Genomic DNA, 27,810 nt, shown 5'->3' with positions numbered 1-27,810 from the left:
ATACTTAACTCATTTGCTTCCAAAAACGTATAAATAAGTTTCATTTAAAATGTTTTACATGTCCCAAAGACGTATTTATATGTTTTATTTCATTTTTTTATTTTTATTTTTTTGATGCGAGAGCATACAGAAGGCTTTGATGCAGCCTCTCAACTGATGTGAACGGGTGAAGCAATGGTAGTAATTACAAAAACGGCCAGCAGCTGGCAGCAGAGTATAAGAGAGCAACCAGGGCCATCATGAAAACAAGCTGATTTCCCCACAATTCTAAGCAAATTTGCGAATAATGATGAAACTTAGTTAAATTCTAATCCTAATTGCAGCAAAACGGAAACAGATTGAAAAACACTATTTTTGCTGTTAAAAGTAGAGACTCTAATCTTTTTTTTTGGTAGGTTCCATGTTTTGATAGCAATAGAACACAATATTCTGTGGGCCTTGCAAAATGAGTCAAAATGCAGAAAAACAGCCGGGAGTGAAGGGGATTGCTTCAGTGAAAATGGCTGTGTGAGAATGAGTTAATGTGTTTTAAATAAATAATTATACTTTAATAATATTAAATACATAAACCTGAGGATTTGCATATGTATCATATACGGTTTATTTGGTAGGTTTGTTAAAATTATCAACAAAAAAAGTAAATGTGAATTTGTCATGTAAAAAAAATTACATCTGTGAGTGCAGTATAACATCCCAGGGAGTCTGAAAACTCCTTTACTCATCTTTATTAATGCCACATTTTTATTCATGGCATTATTTAAATGCTCCCCAAAAAAACCCATCCAGGAAAACACCTCGCATCGCTACATCATAAACCTGGAAGCCCAATAATCTCAATCTATTCGTAAATTTAGTCATAAACTGTTTTGTCACCCTTGAGGACAAACTTGTTGTTGCTTTTTGCTTTACGATCAAATGAAAAACATGATGTTGAAATCAAAGCGTGCAGCAGCGATGGAACATAATGGACGTAGTTAGAGCATACTGAACGAAGCAGGTGTCTCCATCGTGTTGGTGGTCACTAACCCTGATTACAGCCCATGGCGTGGAGGCAATGTTTTTCCTCCGCCATCTGCCAGGACGCTGGGACACGAGTAGTACTTTATGTGCTGGGAAGCAGGTGACAATTAGTGATGATTTTGTGATGATGGCGAAAAGACACAAAATGCACTCGGCGAGAAAGATGATTTGTTGTTAAAATAAGGACAGAATGGACACCATTAAGTGAATGATGTATACAGACAAATTGCTTCCTCCCTAACCACCATATATTGTTTAACATCTTTTTTTTCTTTTAACTGTGCCTAATGTTGCCTAAAGTTGTGAACAGACAGCATGCAACCATACAATCCATTACAACGTGGTCATAATTCCATGTTATGTGTCTTCGTCTTGAGTTGTCAGTGTAGCCGTTATATCCCACGAGGCGGAAACTCAGTTGCCATGGTTACATGCTGCAGTCTCATACCCTAAAACACATTTGATCCCCTGGCCGATCAAGCAGAACATGTGTTTGCTTTTCCAGATGACAACAAAACAGCCCGACTTTGTTGTCACGCAGGGTACAATATGACCTCATCATCTGTGTCGTTGGTGTCCTCATCTCACCCGGGACTTTTTTGTCTCTCATATTTTTTGTCCTACAATGATGCAAAGTCGCAATTTCATCACCACTCCACTTCTCAGTGCCCCCATTTTCGATGTCTTTGGAAGACTTTGGAGGATGAGGACAGTCAATCCCATTCCTGATCCTCACTTCATCAAAAATGAACTCACGACATCGAGCATCTGCCTCGGCCTTTTCCAGGCTGGGCCCGTTATATCAGCTATGAAACCAAAATAATGGATCATTCTTTAGCAGATGAAAGGTGAGAACAGCCTGCAAAGACACCCAGAGGAAAACGAGTTGATGATGATGACTGTCAACGCAGGAGAATACAGACATGTGATGATGTCAAAGGTCAGTGTGAGGCCTGACCTAAAATCCCTACTTTTATAACCATTTTGGTGTATTACAAAGAGTTTATACTAGTTATAAATGGAGGTTTGTTGGATGCACTGATTAGCTTTAGATAAAGCACATACAGTACTTAATTACTGTGTGAAGTTGGGATAGGGGGATTTTTCTTCAGCGAAGTTGGATCCGCACACTTGAAGTGCTGCCACCATGAGTGATTTAAAAAATAAAAAAAATAAAAAAATAGGTCCTTGCTTTTTCTTCCACACTCTGCTTCCACAAACAGAAGCCCCTTGCCTCATTCTGTCACTTAGTATCACCCCAGTCATCATGGTCCGCTCATTTATATTAGACAAAGATCGACTAATTTCAACAGGGTAAGAAATAGGGCATGTAAAGTATGCTACAATTCGGGATCCTTAAGGTATTTTGACTAAAGTTAGACACCAAAAATCACTTTTAAATTGGGACAATTTGACATCAAATGTCTCTTTGAGCAGTGGTTCTCAAATGGGGGTACATGAGATTTTAAAAATTTACTTAAAAAGTATATGTAAATATTTCAGAAAAATAGAAGTTCATAAAATTAATGCTATATTCTGTAGACTATTCAATTTGAATAATCTGAAAACCCAGCATCAATCCATACCAGAATGGTTTGACCCATCTTATATGACTTGAAAACTTCATTTAAAAAATAGTTAATTCTTTTTTTTTTAAGAACATAGCTTTACTTTTTTTATTTTTTATTTATTTATTTTTTTTAACTTATTTTTTTCTTTAAACAAAATAAAATTGAGTGCTGTGCCATCGTATGATTTATTATTAAACATTGGAACTCGATTTGTATTTATGTGGTCTCTTGAACAATTTGGAAATAAAAAGATATAACTAAAAAAAAAGATTAAATAAATAATTTAGTACATACAGATTATTATCAACATAAAGTCTCATCTTTTGGGATCATACTAACATTCTGTTATCAAAAACAAATAGTTAACTGAATTTTAAATACAGTTTTCAATTGATTGATTCTAGGTGGCATATGACAAGTGCACTTATACATATATATATATATACATACACATATATATATATATATATATATATATATATATATATATATATATATATATATATATATATATGTGTAGAAATATTTACATATACTTTTAAAATATATTTTAAAATCTCATGTACCCCCTGGAGTGCTTTCACGCACCCCCATTTGAGAACCGCTGTTTTAGAGGACTGCCAGATCATCTTAACAATCTGTTAAGCTAAAAAGTCATCTGATGACTCGTATACACACTTGCCTCTTGTACAAGTACATAACTATACAGTACCAGATGATTATAGTTGGAGCACAAAACTCCTCTCAACAAAAATGCCATAGACAAAAGAAAAAAATGAAAACTTAAAAGACCCAAACTTAAAAAAACGCTTTGTAATGAATGTTTTGTTTTTTTGGTTGCCAAGCCATGAATTAAAATTCAATTTCCCACATTTCCCACTGTTAATTCTTCAAAGATACAACTCACCTTTGGCAGGGAGGCCCGCGAGCCGGAGCTCTGCGTGGTCATGGTGAGCACAGTGGTGATGCCCAGGCCCACCCTGGCGGGGGCGGCGTCCATATTGATCCAGAAGGACACCCACGACAGGATGACGATGAGGAGCGAAGGGATGTACATCTGGATCAAGTAGTAGCCCATCTGACGCTCCAGGTGGAACTTCACCTCTATGCAGGTGAATTTGCCTGCATTTTACGCCGTATCACATCACTCATTGTGACAGTTGAAGAAATCAAAAAAGAAAATGGTGGCGTGTTACCTGTGTTGTAATATTTAGTGCAGTAGCCTAAATCCATCTCGTCTTTAAGCACAAACTGGGGCAGGGTGAGGTCGTCGGCTACCTGGACGGGATTTTCAGAGAGCCACTCGAAGATCAGGTCGTTCATGGTGTAGCCGACTGTGGGAAGAGCAGGAAAGAAAGGATTAAAGGTTTCGATAACCGCGAGACTGGCAATGAGCTCCTTTTTTTTTTTTTTTTTACTTCAATGCCAATGACGGCGATAGACATCAAAGATCCATTTTAAGGTGGAAGTAAACCTTAAACATGTCTTGACAATAATATGTTATATGTGACCTCACTATTCTAAACATGACATTCTGATTAATATTACATTTGTAGAGCATGCGTTATGAAGCAAAATCCAGATGTTTTTATCTATCTCAGTGGGCGGCCATTTTGCCACTGAAGATGACATCACAGTTGCTCAGGCAACGACCAATCACAGCTCACCTGTTTTCTGAAGCTGAACTGTGATTGGTTGTTACCTGAAACCTGAGCAACTGTGATGTCATTTTCACTCAACAGCAAGTGGCAAAATGGCCGCCTTCTGATATTGATAAAAACTGCTGGATTTTGCTGCTTAACTTATATTCCACCAAAGCAATATTAACCGGAATTTCGTATTTAGACTACTGGGGCTATATAGAACATATTATTATCAAGTTTTTTTGTTTTTTTTTAGTTGACTTCTCCTTTAACTGGGCTGAGAGTAAATGACAATGAGCAAGACGAATGAAACATTGCAAACATTTTTTGCTTTTTTTGCTCTGTTGGTTCATGTGCATTGTCATATATATATATATATATATATATATATATATATATATATATATATATATATATATATTTTTTTTTAATGATGCCAATGGGTACTAGTTAGCCCCAAGGACAACATTAGTATTGAGTAGGCCACAGGTCTGGCCTAAAAATAGCTCACCAGCGATTATACAGTGTGACTTACTAAGAACGAAGAATGTTAACATCTACTTATTTAAACTTAAAAACTCTGGAGCCAAACACATCAGAAATTTCTCACACGTCCAACTCAATGTGCTCTCCACAAAAACTTCTTGCACCATTAATGATGGATTTTTTTGGCGGGGCAAACTCTTGCAACCTCTTCTTGACTTTTTCGAAATGTCACTCAGTCAGCACTATATATGATACATGGAAGCGTGTTTACTTGACTGAAAATGGATTGAAGCATCTATTTATGGAATACTCTGGACGAAGCACAAGCCCGCTATTTAAATTTCCCGTCATTTCTTCCTGTTAGCTTCCCTGATCGAGATGTTGATTTCAAACGTATGAGCGACATTTTAACTAATTAGACGCAGGGAGGAATGGAAGTGTAGACTGTCGCGCTGACCTCTGCCAAGGCGCATGTCACAGTAAAGTTCACATGGAACAGCGACAACAGCGTAGCCTGCAAAGTTTCAGAACACGTCAAGCTTATCGTCTTGTGTATGAGTGTAAAAGAAAGTGTTCTCGGAGCAGTTTAGCAGAATACATACGTATAAGTAATTGAAGAAAAGTCATTTTTGTAAAGTTTTTGAAACGTCTCGCTACGTACGAGTCCATTTATAGAGCTCACACATGCTCTATTTTGTATGTGCTCTGTACTTCTTTCTCTCAGCTGCCTGATTATACAGTAGATGTATTAAAAATGCATGCCACATGCAACAACAATGCAGAATTCCGAACAGATTTGAATAATACTGATGTCTACCCGGACCCATAAGGCCTCACATCAATTATTCAGGTTGTTCTAGCCTCGCCAGTAGCTACTGGCTGGAAAAACAACTCCACTAAAATCCACTTCATCTTGTTCATGAGGGGAATTCTCCGTCATTCAACTCCTGTAACAAGTGAAGAGAATGGCAATGCTTTCCTGAGATAATCAATGATTTTCTGGCGCTCTTTCTCTCCACAGCTGAGAGGCATCAGGACGTAATTGACGTAGCGTGCAAGGTGCGTTAGAAACGCTATTTGAGAGTGACGGGAATACAGAAGATAAAGTAATATAAATAATGTTTTGGTTGTGTCACAATAAGGTTTTTTTTTTTTTTCACCCTTCAGCATGAAAGAAGAAAAACATTTGCCTCGAATTTGGCAACCCCCTCACACACCCAAAGGTAGCTTCTGTTGTTATTGTTTTCCCCACCGCTCTCTTTCATGTTGCCATGGCGACAGTAGTAGCAGTAAAACCTCCCAACGTCCTCTCGACGTGCGGCACTACCGAAGGTGATGGGGCCCTTGGGTGGTGCACTAGTGCTCGTCAACACACTTGTTCCCACATTGTGGGTTCAATCACATGAAACAGCAACAAGTGGAAAGTGAAATTTATTTTTACTTCTGTACCTGAATGCCCGGTGGACCCTTGGAACTTGTCGATCTTTGTTTTGTTGTGATTTAGAATTTATTTTCACCCATATCGCCAGTGGTGTAGCAACATTCCCCAGGGGCCCCAAGCAAGAAGGGATTGGGTACCGGCAGCCATTCGTATTATACATATTAGTATGTCATTTTAAAATTGCACATCTGCATCTTCCATAAACAATCACCAATAATTGTGCTTCATTCAAGGGACTTGTTTTGTTTGAATTTGTTTAGCAAGAATCTTTATAAGTGAGTCAGAAAACAGGAAAATAGAATTAGTAATCGCATGGTCATAAAAAAAATAATAAATCCTTTTTATACATGGTCGTTTGAAAAAAATGTAAATTTCGCGAAAAGCTTGACTACAAATGCCCATTTTAACTTACTAAACATCATTTAAAAAACAAACACCTTTTATACATGGTCATTTACAACAACAACAAAAAATCTGCTGTACTATATACATGGTAAAATTTTTGTTGTTGTTGTTGTTTTAAACGCCTTACTATACATAGTCAATAGCCTTACTATATTCATGTTTAAAAAAAACAAAAGAAAAAAAAAATGCCTTACTACTTACTTACATGGTCGCATAAAAAAATGCCTTACTTATTTATACATGGTCATTTAAAAAAAAAAAGAAAAAAAAAGAACGGCTTACTATAATGGTAATTTAAAAAAAGACACCTTACTATGTCTACTACGCCTTCATGGTCGTTTAAAAAAATGTAAAAAAAAACCCAAAACAAAACAAACAAACAAACAAACAAACAAACAAACACATTTACAAAAAAAAAAATCAGTCTTACTATTTTTTAATTTTAATGTTTTTTTTTTTAAGAAAAACAAAACAAAACACCGGACTCAGGGAATTTGAGACGGTCAATTGACATTGCTGTACTGCTAATATGAAGGATATGCAGTTTGTGTCAAATATGTTGGCCCTCTGGGGGCCCCTGAGCAAGCAATTACCTGCCTTAAGCAATTACCTGCCTTGCCTAATGGAAAACTACGCCTCTGTCTATCTATGCCAGCGACATCATGGTGACAGGCACCGCAATAAATTGCTCTTCCACTAGATGGCAGATTTGACCTACATATGGACCTGTTGCCCTTCATGCAACAGAATTCTGTACTGAAGTGTTTGTGTTTAACTACACAGTCACAAACCCATATATAAATAAATAAAATATATCCACTCGTGACTTCTGTGGTATTCACATTCATAAACAACATTTTACCTTAACTCTTACCAGTTTCCGTAGTGTAGTGGTTATCACGTTCGCCTCACACGCGAAAGGTCTCCGGTTCGAAACCGGGCGGAAACACTTTTCATTTTTTTCAGTTCAAGGTTGCCTTTTTTTTTTTTTTTAAACACCTTACTATGTGGGCCGTTTAGAAAAGAAAAAAAAACACCTTACTATATATATATATATATATATATATATATATATGGACCTTTTAAACAAAAACACCTTATACATGATCGCTAAAAAAAACGCCTTACTTATTAATACATGGCCATTTAAAAAAACAAACAAACAACCAAAAAAACGCCTCTACCTATTGGATATTTTATGTTACATTATGCACAAAACTGGATTTGTTTCATGACACCTTTGAAATTAATCATATTGTCTCCAGCACAAAGAGCGCAGAACTCGCTTGGAGCAAAACAATACCTTCTGTTTGTGTGCCATCAGATAAGCGTACACAGGCAGAGATAGCAGCGCCAAGCTTGACTTGTTTGTGTGTGTATTGGGGCAACAAGCACCTTTTGTCCTTGCCACAAAGGGACGGGTCACTGCCAGGCACAGAGAGAGGGGTCATGTTTCATAACAGCCGCACAAAATTAAAGTGTTATTATTTATACGCTGGAAATTGGCTCCATAGGGGCAGATGCTATCTCTTCCCAGGGCAAGGTGAGCTCATTATTTCTCCCATTGACTTTATCAGTGAAACAGAAAATCGCGTTTTAAAGTAGTTTAATAGACCGAATGCAAAGGAGATGCTTTTTCTTGCATCACAAAACTTGCAGAAATAGCCAAGACGCAGGGGATGCAATTAGGAAAAGATCAACCAGACCTCCATAAATGCATTTATGAATATCACATCAATAACAAAATACATTTACTCTTCAGTGGTGATACAGTGTATCCCCGGTCTCTCCTAATTGGACACTTTATAGTGTATGCGAGGAAAAGAGGGGAAAAACAGAAGAAAGCCATGCAAAAGAGGAAGACGAGAAGAAGACTCACAGCTCTCAAGCTGCATGGTGCACGTCTGAATGTCCATGGGGAAATTCTTCAAGTCCATGGGGCAGGACAGGATGAGAGTCAGCCTGAGATGGAGAAGCAGATTGAAAAGCAGGAGATAGAACTGCAACAGGGGACAGCGGAAGGCACGAAAGAACGCACAGAAATGAGACATAAAGCTTGGAAATGAGCAATCGCTTGCATAAATAGACCTTTTCGTCCATTTGTAAACACACAAAGTGAGTGGCTACCGCTGATCTCAAGTGAAAAGGATGAAAATGAAATGATGATGTAGTTTGGCTTGCAACGCCCCATATACCCAGAAAGGTTTCTTTTTTATTTATTTAAAAATGGAGATAATTAGATGATTGTTACAGAACGCGTCTGTGGAGTGCCACAAAGATCAATTCCTGGGCCCTGCACTTTTATTTGTAACATACCATACTACTACATTTCAAACCCACAAAACCACAAGACGTGAACTCGTTGTTTATGCAGTACAGTGTTGTGAAGTGTCATGACTTTTACATTGTTGTCAATTAATTTCATTCATGAGTTTTCAGGGCTTATTTTAAATGTTTTTATTTGAGTTATACTGTTCGGCTGCACAGAATAAGGAAGGTTGAACTGTCATTTGATAATTGTTTAGTTTATTCTATTACACAATATTTATTGTGACTTTTTTTTTTTTTAATCTTGCACTCAACAAATACTCCATATAAAAAACTAAAACTAATACCAAAACAAATAACAACTAAATAAAACAAAATAAACACAAAAGAATAATTAAATAAAATAAACAAAAAAATAACTAATTACAATGAAATATCCCCAACCCTGCTAGTGTGATGCTGAAATGATCTTTCCTGCAACAATGCGCTTGTTTGTTAGTGTTTAATCCACCCCCAAAACTGAAAGAACCCACATATGGACCACTTATTGCACTGTGCGCCTCCGCTTATTTGTTGTGGCATCAATATGGCGGGAATGCTGGGAGGAGAGGGAGCAATTTGGGAGCGTGCCGAGAGCAATGTAATTACCTGCCAAGGTGCGCTGGCCAGAGGCGACACTATTTCTGCCACTGGTGAAACACTCCTTTGACAGAATGTCTCGGACTCAACTACAAATGATTTCATCTCCTCACATTGTTGTTTGTCATCTATTGCCCTATGAGAAATTTCCTATAGCGCTCATTAGCTTCACAGTGAGCTGCAAGTGATTTATGGTGGTGATACAAAAATTATAGAACACAAATACAAACACACAATACAATAAATATCTGAATGAAAAATACTTCAAAGCCAGAGGTGGCAAATCCAGGTCCAGAAAGTAAAAACTCTTTAGCTCCCTAGCTAGCTAGCTCTCTGGGTGCTTGTTTATCTGCTAGGGAGCTAGCTAGCTAGCTAGCTAGCTAGCATGAGGGGCTAAGGCCAAACTGTGGCAGGATTTTTACTTTCTGGACCTGGATTTGCCATCTCTGTTCAAAGCCATGAATATGAAGAGCCAAATTAAATACAAAGTATGGCAGTGCTATAGTTCCAGATTGAAGTTTGAAATAATTGGCCACACTGTATTTACCTGATGCTGTACAGAACGCTGCCATCTTGGAAAATCCTCAGCAGCTTGTTGTCAGTGGTGACCTCGTGGAAGTTGGCGCCCTTCTCGTTGGCGAAAAACAAATCGGGCTTCCAGATGGAGTCCAGCATGGACGGGTCCAGATCCAGCGAGTCGTCCGGGTATTCGCTGTACGCCAGACGGGGGTCGTTCCATTTTTGCCGTAGGAACACGTTGAGCCTGTAGTCCTGTATGGTAAACAGGGGAGTAGTTAGTGATGCGCCAGGTTGCAACTAGCCTGATCAATCATTCATTTTGAAAAAAATATATATATATTGTTAAGAATTAAGCCCATTTGAGCTTCATTGCTAACCAAAAAAGCAGCACTTATCGAGGAATAGAAGCAGTCTTTAGGCTGAATTTAAGTGTGTAGTTCTGACCATGAATTCCAAGTATTACAGTGGATTTAAAAAGTCTACACACCCCTGTTAAAATAGTTTTTTTTTATTGAAAAAAAATAGATAATTCATTTCCAAATCCATCTGTAGCATGGAAATATGTCAACATTCACAAGTGAGGCGAGGTATACATCATACGATCTTTTCTCAAAATTCTAAAAATATTTGTTTTGCGCCTTTTCCCGGATGAACTGCTTTGCCAGTGTGTGCAATGATATCAACTGGCATTGTTATGTTTTGACAGTAAGTCCAGGGGTTCAGGCCTCCTGTCACACTCATTTATAAACAGTATCCTTCTCTCTAATGCTGACCTAGCAGTTAGATCACCGCGGATGGAAGCCCTGAAGGGCAGCCGGTTTACCATGTTAGCCCTTTGCGCAGCCTCTCTTTTCATTTTCTCAGTGTTTCATTTTAATTGCAGAGTGGACACTTCATTATCCGCACTCCAGTGACGCGTTGGTCTCGCAACGTTGCACCGCTATGCTCCAGGAAGCGCAGAAATGAGGCAACCGGCTTTAATTGTTAGAAAGCAAGCAAGCGTTTTTGTCATTTCCAAGATGCGACCGACAACAATGGCGGTCGGCGATCCCAAATGGATGCCAGTGAGATTTAATGAGACGGAGGCAAAGTTCCTCTTACCATGGTGGTTTCTGTGATGGAGCCGAAGCTGTTGATGAAAATATTGCAGGTGACATTCACGGGCGGGCCTGTAGGATGAAGCACACATTTTGAGATTCAGAACTCACTTCTGTATCCTTCAAATACAGATCATGATATACCGGTACTCTAAATACAGTTGGGTCAAAAGTAACCCAATTATGGATCAAAAATGGACCGGCCCACTTTATGGACCGATCCATTTTTGACCCAATTTTCTCGTTTGTTTTATACAAATTACTTGTTTTTTTTTTGTACAACCCAGAAAGTTGGGTCAAAGTGACCCGAGTAGAGGATCTGACCCAACTTTATGCGTTGTTTTATACAAAATGGCCTTATTTTTGACCCAAAGTTGGGTCAAATTGACCCAAGTAGAGAATCTGGCCCAACTTTATGGGTCGTTTTATACAAAATTGGCTTTTTTTTTTCTTCTTCTTCTTCTTCTTCTTTTTTTAAACAACCCAGAAAGTTGGGTCAAATTGACCCAAGTGGATGATCTGAGCCAACTGTATCGGTTGTTTTATAGAAAATGACCCTTTATTTTATCTATTTTTATGGAGGGAACAAAACAAAAAAGCAGAAAGTTTGGTGAAATCCTCTACTTTCTTGTTTTGTTTTTTTGGGGGTTTTTTTTGCACCCATCCTTCTGGGTTGTTTTATAGAAAATGACCCAATTTCTGACCCAAAGGTGGGCCAAACTGACGATCTGACCCAATTTTCTGGTTGTCTTATACAACATGACCCAATTTTTTGACCCAATTTTGGGTCAAATTGACCGAGGATTTGTCCATTTTTGACCCATAATGGGGTTATTTTTGACCCAACTGACTTAGATTGTAGTCTTTATAAACTGTTATTTCTTATTTGTGCGAATGATTGTTTATCTATATTTTCCAAATCAAGTAGGCTCACCTATAACTCTAACGAGGACATGCTGTATTGAAAATGGATGGATAGATGTCACAGATATGCTTTGTAATGTCGAGTTAATATTGAAGTCGGTGTATATGCCTTCAAAGAGCGCATGCTTGACTGTAGTCCACTTTCTGGCCCTTACAACACACATTTGCTCCGCTTTGTTTCTCCATGTCTGGGCAACGGACTGCATTTTTTTCCCCCACAGTAGCTTCCTGGCATGTCTGGCCTTGGCTCCTTTGCTTACCTTTGAAGTTGGGTCTGATGCGGGCATCATATCCCGATGTTCGTCCCATGAGCTTGTCCAGGAAGTCGGAAGGCGACAGCTGCGGTGCCCTGGCGGGGGGCTTTATCTCCTCCTTACAGGAGCTCAGTCTGACACGTTGATGGAACAAAGACAAAAAAGGGAGGAGAAAGGGGTGTTAATTGAGATGACGTAAATTGGCTCTACGGTCGCCTCTGTTCTGGTTCATCTTGAAATTGTTTTAAAAGCTTTCGTTTTTGGGAACCCAAAATACATTTAATAGATTTAAAAAAAATGTTTCGTCAAAATAATGTATTTTAAAATGTTCTACTACATCAGTTAGGTAATTAATTATTAAAAAATAAAATAAAATCATGAAAAAATAAACAGGGACATTTTAATTTACCAATTATGGGAAAAATGCCAAATAATACAAGAAATATTACAGGACCTTTGATAATGTAAATGCTCCGTGGGCCAACTTTAAAAAAAAGAAAGAAAAAAAAGGAGGGGCCAGAATTGGCCTACACACCACACTTTGCAGAATGTATACAGTATAATAACAATAGAACCAGAAGTAGAAATCAGAATGACATAGGAAAGCAAGTCTGTTTTTTCAGTACAATATTAGCAATAAAAATATTTTTCTGCATCCTGTTTCCTCTTCATCAGGTGTTGTCTTCAAAGGGTGAGTAAACATCGCCTATACAGCTAATAACAGTTTTATGTGCCTGGAATAATGAATTCACTTGAGATTATTTCCTGAGGGAAAACTGTCAATTAGCACAACTTGAAAGTCAACCAGTTTCACAGCACAAACTGTGCTCCATTGTGAAATGAATGATAGGCGGTAATTGTAAGTCAGCAGAAAAGAAAGAAACTAACACAAAATGAAAGTCGTCCTCCCTGGCCTCTGCTTGTTGTTTTTGTGACAGACAGATCGACCGCTCAATCGCAGCTCTGTGAATGTCACGGCACAGAGAGAGGGAGGCGGGTAAGGAAAGGGTTAGGGCAGGAGTAATCAACAGCTAAGAGAAAGGGGAGGAGAAAGTCGTAAAGAAGAAGCGCAGTAACAACGAGGAAAGATCCGGCACCGAATTTGATTTCTTAGCTGGAGGATGCATGCATACGGTTTATAATTTAAAAGGCGAGCAGGTTTAATACCCTCTTGGGTACAGTTTTGCTCCATCCATGTTTTGTCCACTTCAGCAGGCTTCACACGTACTGACAATCGGACCATATTTCAGTTATTTTAAGTCAGCAAAGGCTCAATTATCAGATGTGTTAAGTGCAAAATGATTATGATTACGGATTCAAATTGTGACTTGAAACCAAACAATAAGGAAGCAAACAAGTCATTTTCAACAACAAAAAATTACAAGAAAAGTTTGCAACTGCAGTAGTTACCAGATAAGCTAACAGTTAGCCTAGCTTCTATTTCTTCTACAACTACAGTTTACACGCCCTACTGTATATCACATTTCTTTTATTTCTCACCTTTCTTTGAAATGATCTTTTTAAAAGGGTTTGAGTCAAAGTAGCCCGTGTACTATCAAACGGGTTGACAGTACACGGGCTCGTCCGAATTTAGCGCTGCATGACTTCAGTGTAGTGAAACGTGCGGCAACAATCCTGGCAGCACTGAGGTCTGCTGGAATAGATGCAGCGTAATTAGAGAGCAAGAGGAAGAGGAAGATAAGTTGCACGATCTATTTGTATGTGTTGCTACTCTGTATGTGTTAAAGTAGCAGTTGTTTGAAGGTTTATAATTACAGTTACATTTATGCTAACGTCCATTAGCCTGTCTAATGTGTTTTACGTTAGCGTTAAGCTAGCACACTTTCATCGCATAAAATTAGATGATTTAGTTGAGCATTTTGTTGTATTAATATACAAATTGGAATTCCCTTTATTTGTCCTCTTATTTAGGGAACCAAGAATTCACATTCAGACTATACAATGTGTTTAAAAGTGTGTTTTAATAAGTTTAAACTTGACTTTAAATTTGATAACTACCCTTTCTTGTTCTCTCTTTCTTTCTTTCTTTCTTTCTTTCTCTTTTTTTGGCATATGGTAACATACTGCCTCCTATAGGCCAATCGTGAGACTACAACAGATATGGTTAATTGTGCAGTGTGCTTTGTTAGCAATATCACTCACTACATCACTCACTTTAAGAGCAGTAAGCACACACGGCAAACATTTCCTCGTAAAAATCAGTTCCGATATTAAAATACTGGTTTATGTGTACCGCCTGCATTAAGAGTCCCATGCTGACAGCAGCTCCAGGACACTCTGAAGAGAATTTGTTTTGGGAGGATTTTGGAAAGACATCAGCTAATAACACACTATAAGCCTCTGGGGGGAAAAAATAATGCTTCCACTCTCTGGACCAATTAGGCTGAAACTTTCTTACATTGTTACTCTTGCTGAATGTTTGTGTGCAAGTTTTATGAGCTGCTCCTCACACATACCAAGATTCACCGAAAGTCATTTTCATAAGTAATTTTTAAGTGTCCATCAGGTTCTCCTCGATGAGGTTCATCATTCTATTTGATCCGATCCATCTGACAAATGCTTAAATGGTGACAAAATTACGGGTCGTAAACGTGAGAGAAATATCAGCAAGTTACTGACCATGTCCTTCCTTTAGCACGCATATACTGTGTGATTAGCTTATCGTTATATATACAGTCTGTGGCAGTACATCACTGTCTGAATGAATGAGGATAATTTGCTCTTAATTTGCTGTCCAATTATACGATCAATAGATCAGCAATCCTTTGCGGACTGTGTATTATTTGTTAACTCGATAGGGCAATTTTAGGACAGTTTTCTAATCTTACGGGACCCACAGGAACCAAATTACCTCAAAGATGAAATGTTCCTGCAGTCGCACAAATGGGAATTTAAGCAATAACATTTTGTATTAAAAAAACAAACAAAACAAAACAAAAAAAACAGTAATGCAGAATAAAACTTCAGAGTTGAACCACTTTCATGCATGACAATCAATGGCATTATTATTATTATTATTTTTTGTTTTGTTTTTGTGAGGTCGGTTGGGGTGTATCGCCATCATGGATGATGTCATCTTATTACGGCAGACCACAGTTACCTCTGGAGAGCTAATTATGCATAAACTCTGGACTATTTGAAATGTACTTGTCATGGCATACTTGTTTATTTTTTCATTTTATATGACATGACAAAGTTTTTTGTGCCACTGAAATTGTATGTCTTTTACATTTCTATTGGTGGAGCTTGGTCACATGACATGTAATCAGGAAGTGCAAGCCGGAAGGAAGATGTAGCATTTGCCACAGCATTGTTCTCAAACAGAATGCATATTTATTTCCTGTTCTAGCCTTGGAAACGACTTTGGTTGTAAGTTTACAATTCTAATGAGTATAAGAGTTGACTTTGACATCTTTAGGTTGATTTATCTTGGTAAATATTTCAAAGCTTTGTCAATTTGGCTGTGTTGTGTTGGCCTAGCGTGTTAACTCGGTAATGTCAATGTAGACATACCAAACCTCATGCAAGTTGCATATTCTAATTGGTTGTATTTAATTTATTTCCAGTTTTACAAAATCTACAATGAGCACAAATGTATCATACACATAAATACTCAAAAGTGAAGATACCTGAAAAAAGTATTTAAATAGTGAATATCTCTCTCGTTTTTCTTACATTCTGGTCCAACTTTCCATCACTTTCTCTCACACTCCCTCGTAGAAACAATCAGTAGTCAACACAAAGGTACACAGAAAGGGATTGATGGTTAGCACCGTGTAGTTGCAGGAAGACATTGATTACAGACGGTCTCTTGGCTTGTGCCAACACAAAGCTATAAAGTATATCCACTTTGGTTTCAAGTGCAATTTTTCTCTTGACGGGCGGCCACAAAGCTGCACAAACAAATGACTGTGGCCATAAAGTCCCGAGTTTTCACTTAAACGTATTGATGGGACAACAAGGGCCCCAGATGGAAGATTGAGTTCATTCCAAACAAAGACAATTGTGTCTTGAATCTAAATTTGTAAGACAAGGTTGACTTTGTCAAACTGAGGTTAAATGCATAGCGTCATCGCAAGAAGACAGATAGATGCGTCGTGTTGATAGTACAAAAGTCAAAATTAGCGTTAACAAATGTGCAACGGTAACTTTCTGATTATAAATGGTCTGCAATGGAGAGAAAACAGCATGCGTCTTGCTCGCTTTACACAAAAAGTACTGATGAGGGACAGCTCTATTTGTTGCGGTCTGTTCACATTACAATTTGGTACCTCGGCATTCAGTGTAAGACTTACTTGACTTAATCCTCCTCTTACTACCACCACTAACATCACAGTTAGCGATTGTTCAAATCCATCAACACGACACAAAAACGCACACGAAAATGTAAAACAAAACTATATCATTGGGACTGGGTCTAAAATACCGATATATCGATATCGAATCAATATTCCTTTTCATAACCCAATATTGATTCACAAAACCATGAATCTATACTTTTAATACGTCTTTTTCACCCGTAAATTAATGTGCCAAATACCCCCCAAAAGAAGCAAGGTCAGAATTGGACATTAAAAAACACATTCAATTATAAATGTAAATATTCATATTTTTACTAATACACCAAGTAAGCGAAAGCAGCTTCGACTATTTTGCAGCATTGCTACTACTGGAAATGTCTTCTCAATCAAATTAAAATTCTAAAAGTAAAATCAGTGTGAATTGTGAATCAAATCGAATCGGGCCCTTCTGAATCGAATCGCCCTATATATCATAACACATCAGAGATGATGGTTATTAAATTCATTAATGTGTGCAGATTGCTACAGGCGTGTTTTACTAATTGAAGTTTTATTATGGCTCGCCAATTAGTGGAGGAGAAAAATTCTTACGTCATCAAATTTAAATGTGGTCGGTTAAAGGAGTACTTTTTTGAGTGCAACCGCTTACGTAATACAAATGACTCCCAGCCAGGTTGATAGATACTTCATAAATAACAAATTTGCTCAAATAATGATCAACACTGATGTATTGCGAATAAGTTATGGTTACATTGGCCAACGGGCAGATTATATAGGACAGGGGTTGAAATCTGATTAGACAAAAAAAAAAAAATCAGAGGATCACATTCACACAAAGGAAGCAGTGCAGGTAGGAAAATCATTATGAAATGAAAAGAATAGGCTTTAAAGTATAAATGAACAACATTTTATGTAAAAAAAATGTTGTAAATGTAGGTCAGTGCTTGGAAAAATATTGTTTGTTAAAAAAAATCAAATAAAATCAGACGTGGCGATGCTGACATGAAGCCTCCGTTGAGGAGCTTCAGATTAGGCAGCGAGCAATCAAAGTTGCCATCTAATCAGATGGGGCACCCATAAGCCCATAAAGTGAACATATTCTCTTAATTGCCTTTTCATTAACGAGGCTGCCAATCGGGAAAGCACATCGTCGAGCAGCGCGAGGCAGCTCCCTAGTAGGAAGCGTTCTGAGCCATTAGACGGCCACGCACGCACGTGCGAACTTTTAGTGCTATTAGCGTAATGGAGACACAGAAAATTGGACTTCCTCCATGTTGGAACACATCGCTCCAGTTTGCTGCTTGCCAAATTGGCCTTGACTTCCACATCATAGGGAAGGTCAACTTTCCGCCACAGCACGAGAATCGACTCGCAGGCTTTATTTACACATCCAAGTGCACCATGTTTTATGGCTACGCCGTAATGTTTCATTATTTTGGCTTCAATGATTCGTGCAGCCCCTCTCTTCACGCTGCCGCTGGTTGTAATGACCTATTAGCTTCTGGTGCCTCCTCCGTGATCAATAGGCTCGATGGAGAAAGGGATTTGAAATACGATGCAATTTCGCCTCACTCGTTTGTCTTCGCAGACAATCACCACTGACACCAAATCGGCTTCTTTCGACAGAACAAAACCTTATTCATGACAACTAGGGAAGCTTGTTCACAACTAACTATGATGAACCAAAAGTCCAAACAAACAACCCAAGATTAAAGTTATCAAAGTCAGCTGGGATAGACTCCACCTTGCTGCGACCCCGACCAGGATCAATCTCAAATGACCTTCAAATCCTGCTATAAAGTAGTCCATTTATTTAGCATTTTATCAATCTTGCGTTTGTATCCACTAGGGCAGGGTTTCTCAAATGGGGATTACGTGACATTTTAAGAATAATTAAAACATCACAACCACGCAAAAATGCTTTGAAAATAATCACTAAATAATGCAAATACTTCAGTAAAATTTAAGTTCATAAAATACATTTTATTCAACTTCATTATCCTGAAAAACAAAACAAAACCTGAGTCTCCCCATAGCAGCAGAATGGTCGACCCAACCTGTCATAGGCCACATAGCATCAGCTGTCAATCATTCCAAACCTTTATTTAAAATTAAGGCAGTTATTTATTTTTTAGAACAGTTGGTGAAATTTGTTTTGTGCACAAATTCATTTAATGATTTCTTTCTTTCTGTCATGACTGGGTGATGCAAGGGTTTAATTTGAGTCATGCAAGGGTTATGTTTGGGTCATGACCATGTGGTCAAGTATCTGTTTTGAACTGAGGTCAAGTGTCTGTTTTGAACTGAGGTCAAGTGTCTGTTTTGAACTGATGTAACCAGCATCTAGTTTCAACTGGTAAGGACGCTATGTGATGTCAGGAATCTTTAATCTCTTTATCTGGTCGACAACCAATCAGATAATTCATGTCAGTCCTGTTACCCACTTGTCTAGCCACAGCCAACCAGATTAATTCGCTGTCTATATAAACCTTGACTGAGAAGTGTGTTTTTGTTGGATTATTACCTCTGTTCGCTATGCACCTCCACAGCCCAAGTTAATTTCGTGTCTCTTGATGTTATGTGAATAAAGTGTTAAAATCTTATTTGTGTCTGCGCTTTGGGATCCAACCTCAGAACATAATTTCTTTTTTTTTTTTTAGTATCATCTTTTTATTTTCAAAATGGTCAAGAGATTACTGAAATGAAGTTACAAAGTTTCATTTTAATTGTTTAATTTTTACAATGCTCTATTTTAAGTCTTTTGTGTTTTTCAACCAAAAATCCTTTGCACTAGTTAGTATATAACTAAAAAAATAATATAAAATATTTCACAGGGCGTACATAATTGAAAAAAGGTTAAGAACCACTCCACTATGCTATGTTGACAAGCTAGCAACGTCTGTCTGAAACTACTTTCAAGCTACTTACAATATGATCTATGTGCCCACTGCCCAAGTATTCTGATTAATATTGCTATCAAGGTTATTTTAGTTAACTAAAACTAATGAAAAATATACAACTTAAATTCCAAAAACAATTTAGTTAATGAAATAAAATAAAAAATGAAAATGTCCTTCGTTTTAGTCTTTGGTAATTAATTTAATGCATGAGCCTTTGGGGATTGTGATTGGCTGGGAACCAGTCCGGGGTGTACCCCGCCTACTGCCCAGAGCCAGCTGAGATAGGCTCCAGCACCCCCCGCGACCCTTGTGAGGAATAAGCGGTCAAGAAAATGGATGGATGGATGGATGGAGCCTTTGGGGATGATTTTAAATGTGATTTTTAGTAGATTTATTTTGATATTAACCGGAATAAGGACGTTTGAAAGTGTGTCACACAGAAGTGACGTCATCTAGCAGCAGCCAATAGAAAAGCACCTTCAGATGACGTTGCTCCCATGGTGTTTTTTTTAAATATTGCGCACAAGTCATACACATTTAAAAAAAAACTAAAAAACTAAAACTAATACCGAAACTAACAAACTAAACTAAAACAAAGCATTTATTAAATAACTAAAACTAATAAAAACTAACAGAGCCACCCTGAATTAAAAAAAAAAAAAAAACGAAATAAAAATTAACTAAAATGAAAAATTCCAAAACTATAATAACCCCGATTGCTATCCATGATTTTTAATGAATATCATCTGGTAAATTTAGTCAAAATGCCAACAGTTTCTCTATGATAGATCAAATCAAATGTCCAACAAAAACAGAAGGGTAGTTTTACAGGTTGCTATAAAAGGACGAATCATTCAAAAGGAAGAATTTTACAAGACACTTTACTGGCACAAGCTTACTGAGCAGACTTTGCTGTTGTTTTTTTAAATAAGCATTTTATCTCTATTTATTTTTGAGCGAAAACTCCGTATATGATCAATGATAGGGATACGTACGTGTTCAATTTTTGTTTTGCTTGAAGTTTATTGTTCATGAAGTGGAAAGACTATCTCTGAAAAGAGTGAGCCATGACTTCTGGACCAATGGGAGCTGCTGGCAGTGATTTAGATGTCTGGAACCAGTCAACGAAAATGACAGGTGAAGGAAAATGATAGCGATTTAAGTTGAAAGAATAGAATAGAGGAAGAAATAGTGGGAGGATTAAGTACTTTCAGCAGTGGCACAGGGGGTATTCGATGGATAAAACAGTGTTGACTGGGCTCGCTGTGAATCATTTCTATTGTTTCTTTTATCAATTTGGATCTTTTTGTTTTGTTGCAGAACCTAATTAGCTGAGGCTGGAGCCAATAGAAAATGACGCAAGTATCGCTTGTCAAAGTTTATTAAGCCGTCTCGATGCAAAGCCCAGAGTTTAATGATTCCGATCAATCCGTACTAACCCTGAGTAAATTGCAAGTCCGTGCCAGGCATACTAATACATATGTGAGCATATATGTCAGTCTTGCGGGAGCTTGACATCTGACCAAGCGCAAGTGATGTTTCCGGGCTCGGTAACCAGAAGGGCGCAATACGAGCCAAGCCCGACGGCAGATTGATGGCCTCAACGGCTTGTTTCTTACTCTGAACGCCGAATGCCACCTCAGGCTTTTCCAGCGCGGCTCTAACTGATCTTCGCTGCCTTTTTTTCAGCCTGGCGACTTCAGAGAGGTATTTGTGTGAAAGGCAATATCCGTCTCTTGGTGATTTAATGCTTTTACCCGCCAGGCCACTAAACACTACATGCTTAGAACTATCCAAACACGACGACGTCTTGACTCCCTGTTAATTGCTACAAAACAATCTCACGGGGGAAAGAGTTGTTCCACTTACAAATCCTTTTCTCAGAGATCATCTCTGATACTGCATTGATAGCCTGTAACTAAAAATGAGGCGATTAATTTCGGGTTTAAGTCAAGACAAATCTCTTTCAGGATCGAGGGACTTGACAAAATGATACTGACGATTGTTTCTATTTGGGCTGGGTATGGGTATCGATTCTAATTTCCTCAATCGATTCGTTTTTTTCACGATTTGATTCACTTTGGTTTAATTTGATATTCATTATGGAAAATTATCCATCCATCCATCCATCCATTTTCTTGACCGCTTATTCCTCACAAAGGTCACGGGGGGTGTTGGAGCCTATCTCAGCTGGCTTTGGGCAGTAGGCGGGGGACACCCTGGACTGGTTGCCAGCCAATCACAGGGCACACAGAGACGTACAACCATCCACACACACATGCACACCTTGGGACAATTCGGAGCGCCCAATTAACCTGTCATGCATGTCTTTGGAATGTGGGAGGAGACTGGAGTACCTGGAGAAGACCCACACAGGCAAGGGGAGAACATGCAAACTCCACCCAGGAAGGCCGGAGCCTGGACTCGAACCTGAGTCCTCAGAACTGGGGGGCGGACGTGCTAACCCGTCATCCACGTGCCACAAATTAGTGGAGTGGTTTTATGAATCGATATCACGCTCGAAAAGGAAAATCGCTTCGATATAATGATACAAAAGAATAATTTATTTTTAAACCCAGCCCTAGTTTCTATGCCGTTTACACCAAGTCAAGTCAAATCAAGTCAAGTCAAGTCAAGTCAAGTCAAGTCAAGTCATCTTTCTCAGAAGCCATACAAGGGGAATTAACGGATCAAGACCAAACCCTAATTGATGAATTCCTTACAGGAAGTCTCCATTCTTTTTGCATGTAACTTCCATAGTGGTCAGACACTGAAGATAGTATTGAAACAAAAGTATGAGAAGGGCCATCTATACTAACCCGTATCGATGGACAAAAACCTGCTTCAGTCGGTGATCAGTCCATGTATTTTTTTTAGATTTCCCTCGACAAATTCAAATTTACCTCTTAGACATGACAACTCAACAAGGTTCTGTAACCTTTATAATTTATTACGAATGTAGTAGTTGTTAAGAAACTCACACAGACTCCATAATGGGTGTATGGTCATAGACAGAATAAGGTCAATGGCGAGGTTATTACTTTCCATGAAAACACAGTCAGCTATGGGAATCGTGACATTTGACCCAAAAGCACTCTGAACAACATGCCATCAAAATTCCATTAGAACTAAAAATAGGATAAGAAACGTCAGTACTTGGAGGTTTGCCATTCACCCGTAAGCAATGTTTGCGATACACTTGTGGACAGGCCAACAGGAGATAAATCTTGCATAGGGTCTCCTCAGACAAAGTGATCCTCCAGATGTCTCAACAAGCCTCTCTGTATTCAGACCACATTTCACCACGGCCCAACATCTGATATCAGTGCGGACTGCCTCCTGTCAGTCTGAGCCAAAAAAAGAGATTGTAAGATTTCTAAAAACGGGAAGGAGGGGTTTGGTTGACAGCGAAGGACGGCTATCATGTACCAGCTGAGGGGCAAGGGACACACTTCTGCTTTATTCTCAAATGGCTTCTAATCACCAAAAGCTTTCAGCTTGTTTTCTCGTGTTTTTTGGGGTGCACTATAGTGATAGACCGATATGGCTTTTTCAAGGCCGATACTGATACCGATTATTAGTAGTCAAGGAGAACGATAACCGATATTTCAAGCCGATATTTATTTGCTGTAGAAGAGAAAATATTAGTGTAAAAATTAAAAAGTACTTTTTCTTTTCAATTTTAAACGATATTGGCAACTTTGTTTAAAAATTATATTTTAAAAAAATTGCAGGGAGTTTCAACATTTCTTTTTTTCTTTTTTTTTTTTTTTTTACTTTTTTTTAATTCTTAAAAATAAAACATGTAGGGAATTCCCAGTGTCAGCATCCTTATTTTTAAAGTGTAAATTGAAATAGATCCATAAATGAAAAGTTCCTGTATTTCACTGTGCAAAAAAATGAACGCAAACGTAGCAAATTTGGGGTTTTCATCAGGATTCATAAAAAGTTTCAAAAGATTTTTGCAGAAGGTGAACAAATTGTCAGAATGTGTTCAAAAATACCCGCTTTATTGGCCTTCAGATTGGTCAAAAGGCCGATACCGATATTTGTCAAACTGCCAAATATCGGCACCGATAATCGGCCCGGCCGATAATCGGTCTATCCCTAGTGCACTAGCACCCAAAACCCAACAAATCTAGATCAATAACATTTGACCCAGCTTATCTCTGCTTGCAACTGCAGGTTCAGCAAGTTATTTGAAACTTGCTGGTGTCCGCCAGTGTACATATCAGTGCTTGCTGCTGATATTAATCTTGTACGCGCACAGTTGTGATCTCAAGATGCTGTTCAAAGCAAGATGTCACTCTCATTACTTTGCGGATAATCCACTCGAGAGCTCAAACGTCTACCAAGTTTAATTCCGTTTAATATGGTATTTGTGCAAGAAAGAAACTGCTGTTAGATTTGGAACATAATCAAAATCATAATCTGACCTGATAAAAATTTGTCATAGAACTGAACCTGTTAAATGGGATTGACTACAATGTCATGTTCTATAAAAGTTGATAAGTCTTATTCTTAGAAAATATTCCTGGGAACATACATATATATATATATATATATATATATATATATATATATATATATATATATATATATATATATATATATATATATATATATATATATATATATATATGTATACCAGAACCTTGTGGAGGTAATAATGCAACGAGTTAAGAGGTAGTCGAGGTGATTGCATGCTAAAATGAAGGAATACGGAACGTGTTCTTCAGCCTGCATCCAGATGAGTTCCTGCTTGAGAATTTTCTATACATAAAAAGACGGTGGCGGACGGTCTTCACCAGCCCCTCCCCACATCATTTTCTCATTTTAAGGCCGTTGGGAAATCTCTCCCGCTGGCTGAAGAGAAGTAGATTACGCTCAATGTACAGTGAACATGTAATTAGCATGAGTAGACTGCTTGACTGTGATGATTAATGCCCTCTTTTGCGACATGCAGCAACACTGATGTGGATGGAGATGTCCGCTTCCATCAGTCTCAGCGTGAATCAAATCCTCTGACAGCATGTGTGCTCGTTTTCCTGTCCCACTAACCAGTTTCCAGCTGCCATAATCTTGTACGTCGATTAGCCACATACTAACCTTAAACTACCTATGGGATGGTGTTTTCCCTTCCTAATATGGCATTATCCTTCGGTTGGTCTTCCGCTGCCCTGACCTCCCATTAATTGCTTGTGGTTGTAGCTTATAGAGGAGTGAGGTTATGGCGTTATGACACACTTTTTAAACTTGACCATGACATTGGAGCAAAGATGTTGGGTGACCTACAAGAAGGCAGTCAACGAGTATCTATCATAATATCTAACGAATAACGTCTAACGTGGAAGATCCAAATCCAAATCTTATGCTCGATGAATGTTTGTGTGTTGCTATTCTCGTAAATCCAGAGACATGATCAGCGTTTCAATGAAAGTGGATTGAAGGGCTGTATTGTTCCAAGTTGAAAAGAAATGTCAAATTACCTAACCAGCTCATCTTGTTTCGTTACAGACGATATTATTTCAGAAGAAATACAAGGCGGGCGAACAAAAGCAGCCGACGTGAGTGAAAACATTAACTCCCTGGTGAAAGGGATCATTGATTTAGTGCTGTTCAGCAGAAGAATGCCATAATTATTTCAGGCATCAGACTGGGAGAGGAACATGAACGTTCTGTACATCTTTTCCCGTAGATAATCAATTTAAGCAGCAACATAAAAACACACAAACAACAACTACAAGAACATTTAAAAAAAGTAAGCTTGTAAAACACAAGTTGGCTTTTTACACATAGCCTATGTAGGAAGACGTAAAAGTTATTTCAGGGATGTTTCCAGGTGTTCATCGTGATTCCTAACAAAAACACAACTAGCAATTCAAAAAATAAAGTCAAGCAAAATGAACCTCAACCTGATCTACACCAACTGCCTCTTGCAAAATGAGAGCAGCTGGTCCACTTTAAGCTTCTACTCGGCCTTGAAGATAATTTATTTTAAGGCAATTAGTGTCCAACTCGCACCTTACGGGTAAATTGCCTAAAACAACGCTACGCTAACGTTTGAAGTGCTCACGCTAAGTTTGTAGACGTTACTATTCAACTTAAGTCTGTAACATAAGTTTCAAACTGTCAAACAAGTAACAAAAAAAAAAAAAGAGGACATTTACAGTTTCCATCTTCTGTGGACTTGGAATGCTAATGCTAAAAACAATGCTAACAATTCTAGTTAGATCTGATTTGAACACTTAATGCAATAATAAGTGGCAGTGGAGAGAAAGCCTTCAGATTGACATTCTTGCGGCATACAAAGCGTCAAGTCAGCTTTGGCGTTAAAGTGCTGCCTTCGTGAGTGAAAATACAACCCAGAAAATACAACACAGTGGCTCACCTTTTATGGTTCGCTTTTTCAGATTCGGGAGCTAACTAAGCTGACCAGGTGACTCCGATGCATTTCGTTCTGTCCCACTTTTACGCAGGTCCCGTCCAGATGACTCATTTGTCTTTTAGTCCATTGAGAAAGCCAATTGTTTGGGCCATGTGTATGTCAATCACACCGTCACCATAGTTATTCAATTTCATACAATAAACAAATTAAAAAGTCATTTAACTGATACATTTCTTCCTATTTACTTTCACATTCAGGTCTGCATTCTCATTCTCATCCATATTTGATCTGGCATGTGTGTTTTCGTCATACCGGAACTTTGAAGTACTTCTTGCTTCTATGTCTAAGAATCATGGGAAATGTAGTCGTACAAGCCTAATGCTGTAGTCGCCCGTCAGACCCCAATGCAAGCTGAGATTTTATGGTAATATATTTCCAATGTTACAATGCTGGACCGGTGCGAAATGAACAGTACAGCCAGCTTCCAACAGTAAACAATGCATTTCATTACAACGGTGATTTTTTTTACATATTGGTGTATGGCTAAAACGGTCACTTTTGCTGTCATGGATCCAAAAGCCACAGTAGAGACATCTGTGAGCTTTCCACTGAGGCAAGTCCAAGTGACAAGTCCTGAAACAGCTCAATTTGCTTTGAGCACTTTTTTCCCCCCCAGGGTGATGTCTTTCTCAAGAGCCCCTCGAGGGGCTGGACACGCAATGCATGTCTTGCAGTTTTTCTGGAAAACAAAAGGCCGATGGCTGCATAAATCCTTGAGCCCGTTCAGGGGAGCGGGGGGGAAAAAAAGGCAAGACAAGCAGGCTTTAAACCACAATCCAGTTTGACATACAGTCTTGCACTTTCTTTCTGTGAGGTTGATTCAATTACACTGGAATGATTTAATTCCAGCTCCTGCTTGAATTGGAATATGTTTGGTGATGTAATTTGTCTATCAAATCTGATATATTTCATCTATTATGAAGTTTCTACCTACGGAAACGACGATATCCTGACATCTGGGAACAGCAGCTTTTCACAACTCCTAGTTCTTCCGTGCGGAAAATAAAAGCCTTGTTTGCCTACTTATTTCCATTTTTATATAATTACAATTTAATACTGTGCCCCACCTGTCAAGGACAACCAGTCATCTCACTAATGTGTGGAGAAAAGACTGCCAGAAAACTGGAGGTCAGAGCATAGGGGATTTATGGAAGTAGATGATCTTCAGAGTTTAATCCTTGAAACAACTTTGTGCCGTGTATAAAAAGACTGTCGCCAAAACTACTTAGGACAAACACAACAAATGCTCTCGTGTTGTCCAGTAAAGGTTAAGAGACTTCCCTTCTAAAGTGGTTTGACTGCGCGATAGCTAACAGTTGCAGCATCACTGAGATAAACATTTGATTGCATAAAGACTTTTTATTGTCATCCCTGTGCAAAGGAGGTTATATTTTACCAGCTTTTGGAGGTTATGACTACAGGGACAATTTTTACTTAACAGTTGCCGAGGGAGAGACCGGAACAACAACAGCAACAACGAAGTGCATCGGATGTCCTTCTCTCTGTAGGATTATTTAGCAAAATTACACTGAATTGCTAATATTTGGACAACAACCAACAAACAGGTATTGTAATCATTTTTGATAATGACGAGGGATCTTGAGACATTTTTTACCAATAAAATTGTTACCTCAAAGGAATCAATTTCTCATTCAAAACTAATAATAATCTATTTTGTACCATTTAGAATGGATGGATTTGTGAAGCAAAATGGAGTGCAGTACTGGCAGAAAATGCTAGAAACCGACTTTTTCTGGTGAAAACAACAAAAGAGTTTGGCGCTTATATTGTGACAGAACACAGTGTTCTGTTTTTTTTTTTTTTTTTGAGACATCGGTCAAAATGCTCCAAAATGGCCGCCAATATGTAGAAC

At 38.3% G+C, this 27,810-nt stretch overlaps 1 protein-coding gene and 1 non-coding gene across 3 annotated transcripts in view; one reads left to right on the top strand and one right to left on the bottom strand.

Moving 5' to 3' along the window:
- glra4a (glycine receptor, alpha 4a) overlaps positions 1 to 27,810 on the bottom strand; it is a 39,150-nt gene that overhangs the window by 4,680 nt on the left and 6,660 nt on the right. For both annotated transcript variants that reach the window (XM_077532673.1, XM_077532674.1), the window contains exons 2-7: positions 12,274 to 12,401; positions 11,094 to 11,161; positions 10,021 to 10,244; positions 8,446 to 8,528; positions 3,788 to 3,925; positions 3,499 to 3,713 (exon numbers count right to left, since the gene is read on the bottom strand). In XM_077532673.1, the coding sequence (XP_077388799.1) occupies positions 3,499 to 3,713; positions 3,788 to 3,925; positions 8,446 to 8,528; positions 10,021 to 10,244; positions 11,094 to 11,161; positions 12,274 to 12,401 (856 nt within the window). The remainder of the gene's footprint in view (positions 1 to 3,498; positions 3,714 to 3,787; positions 3,926 to 8,445; positions 8,529 to 10,020; positions 10,245 to 11,093; positions 11,162 to 12,273; positions 12,402 to 27,810) is intronic.
- trnav-cac (transfer RNA valine (anticodon CAC)) lies at positions 7,443 to 7,515 on the top strand. Its single transcript has one exon. It is a non-coding gene; the product is annotated as a tRNA-Val (tRNA).

Source organism: Festucalex cinctus, chromosome 9, assembly GCF_051991245.1.
Source record: "Festucalex cinctus isolate MCC-2025b chromosome 9, RoL_Fcin_1.0, whole genome shotgun sequence".
Lineage (NCBI taxonomy): Eukaryota > Metazoa > Chordata > Actinopteri > Syngnathiformes > Syngnathidae > Festucalex > Festucalex cinctus.
Note: the sequence above shows the minus strand (reverse complement) of the source record. Positions and strands in the feature narration are given on the sequence as shown.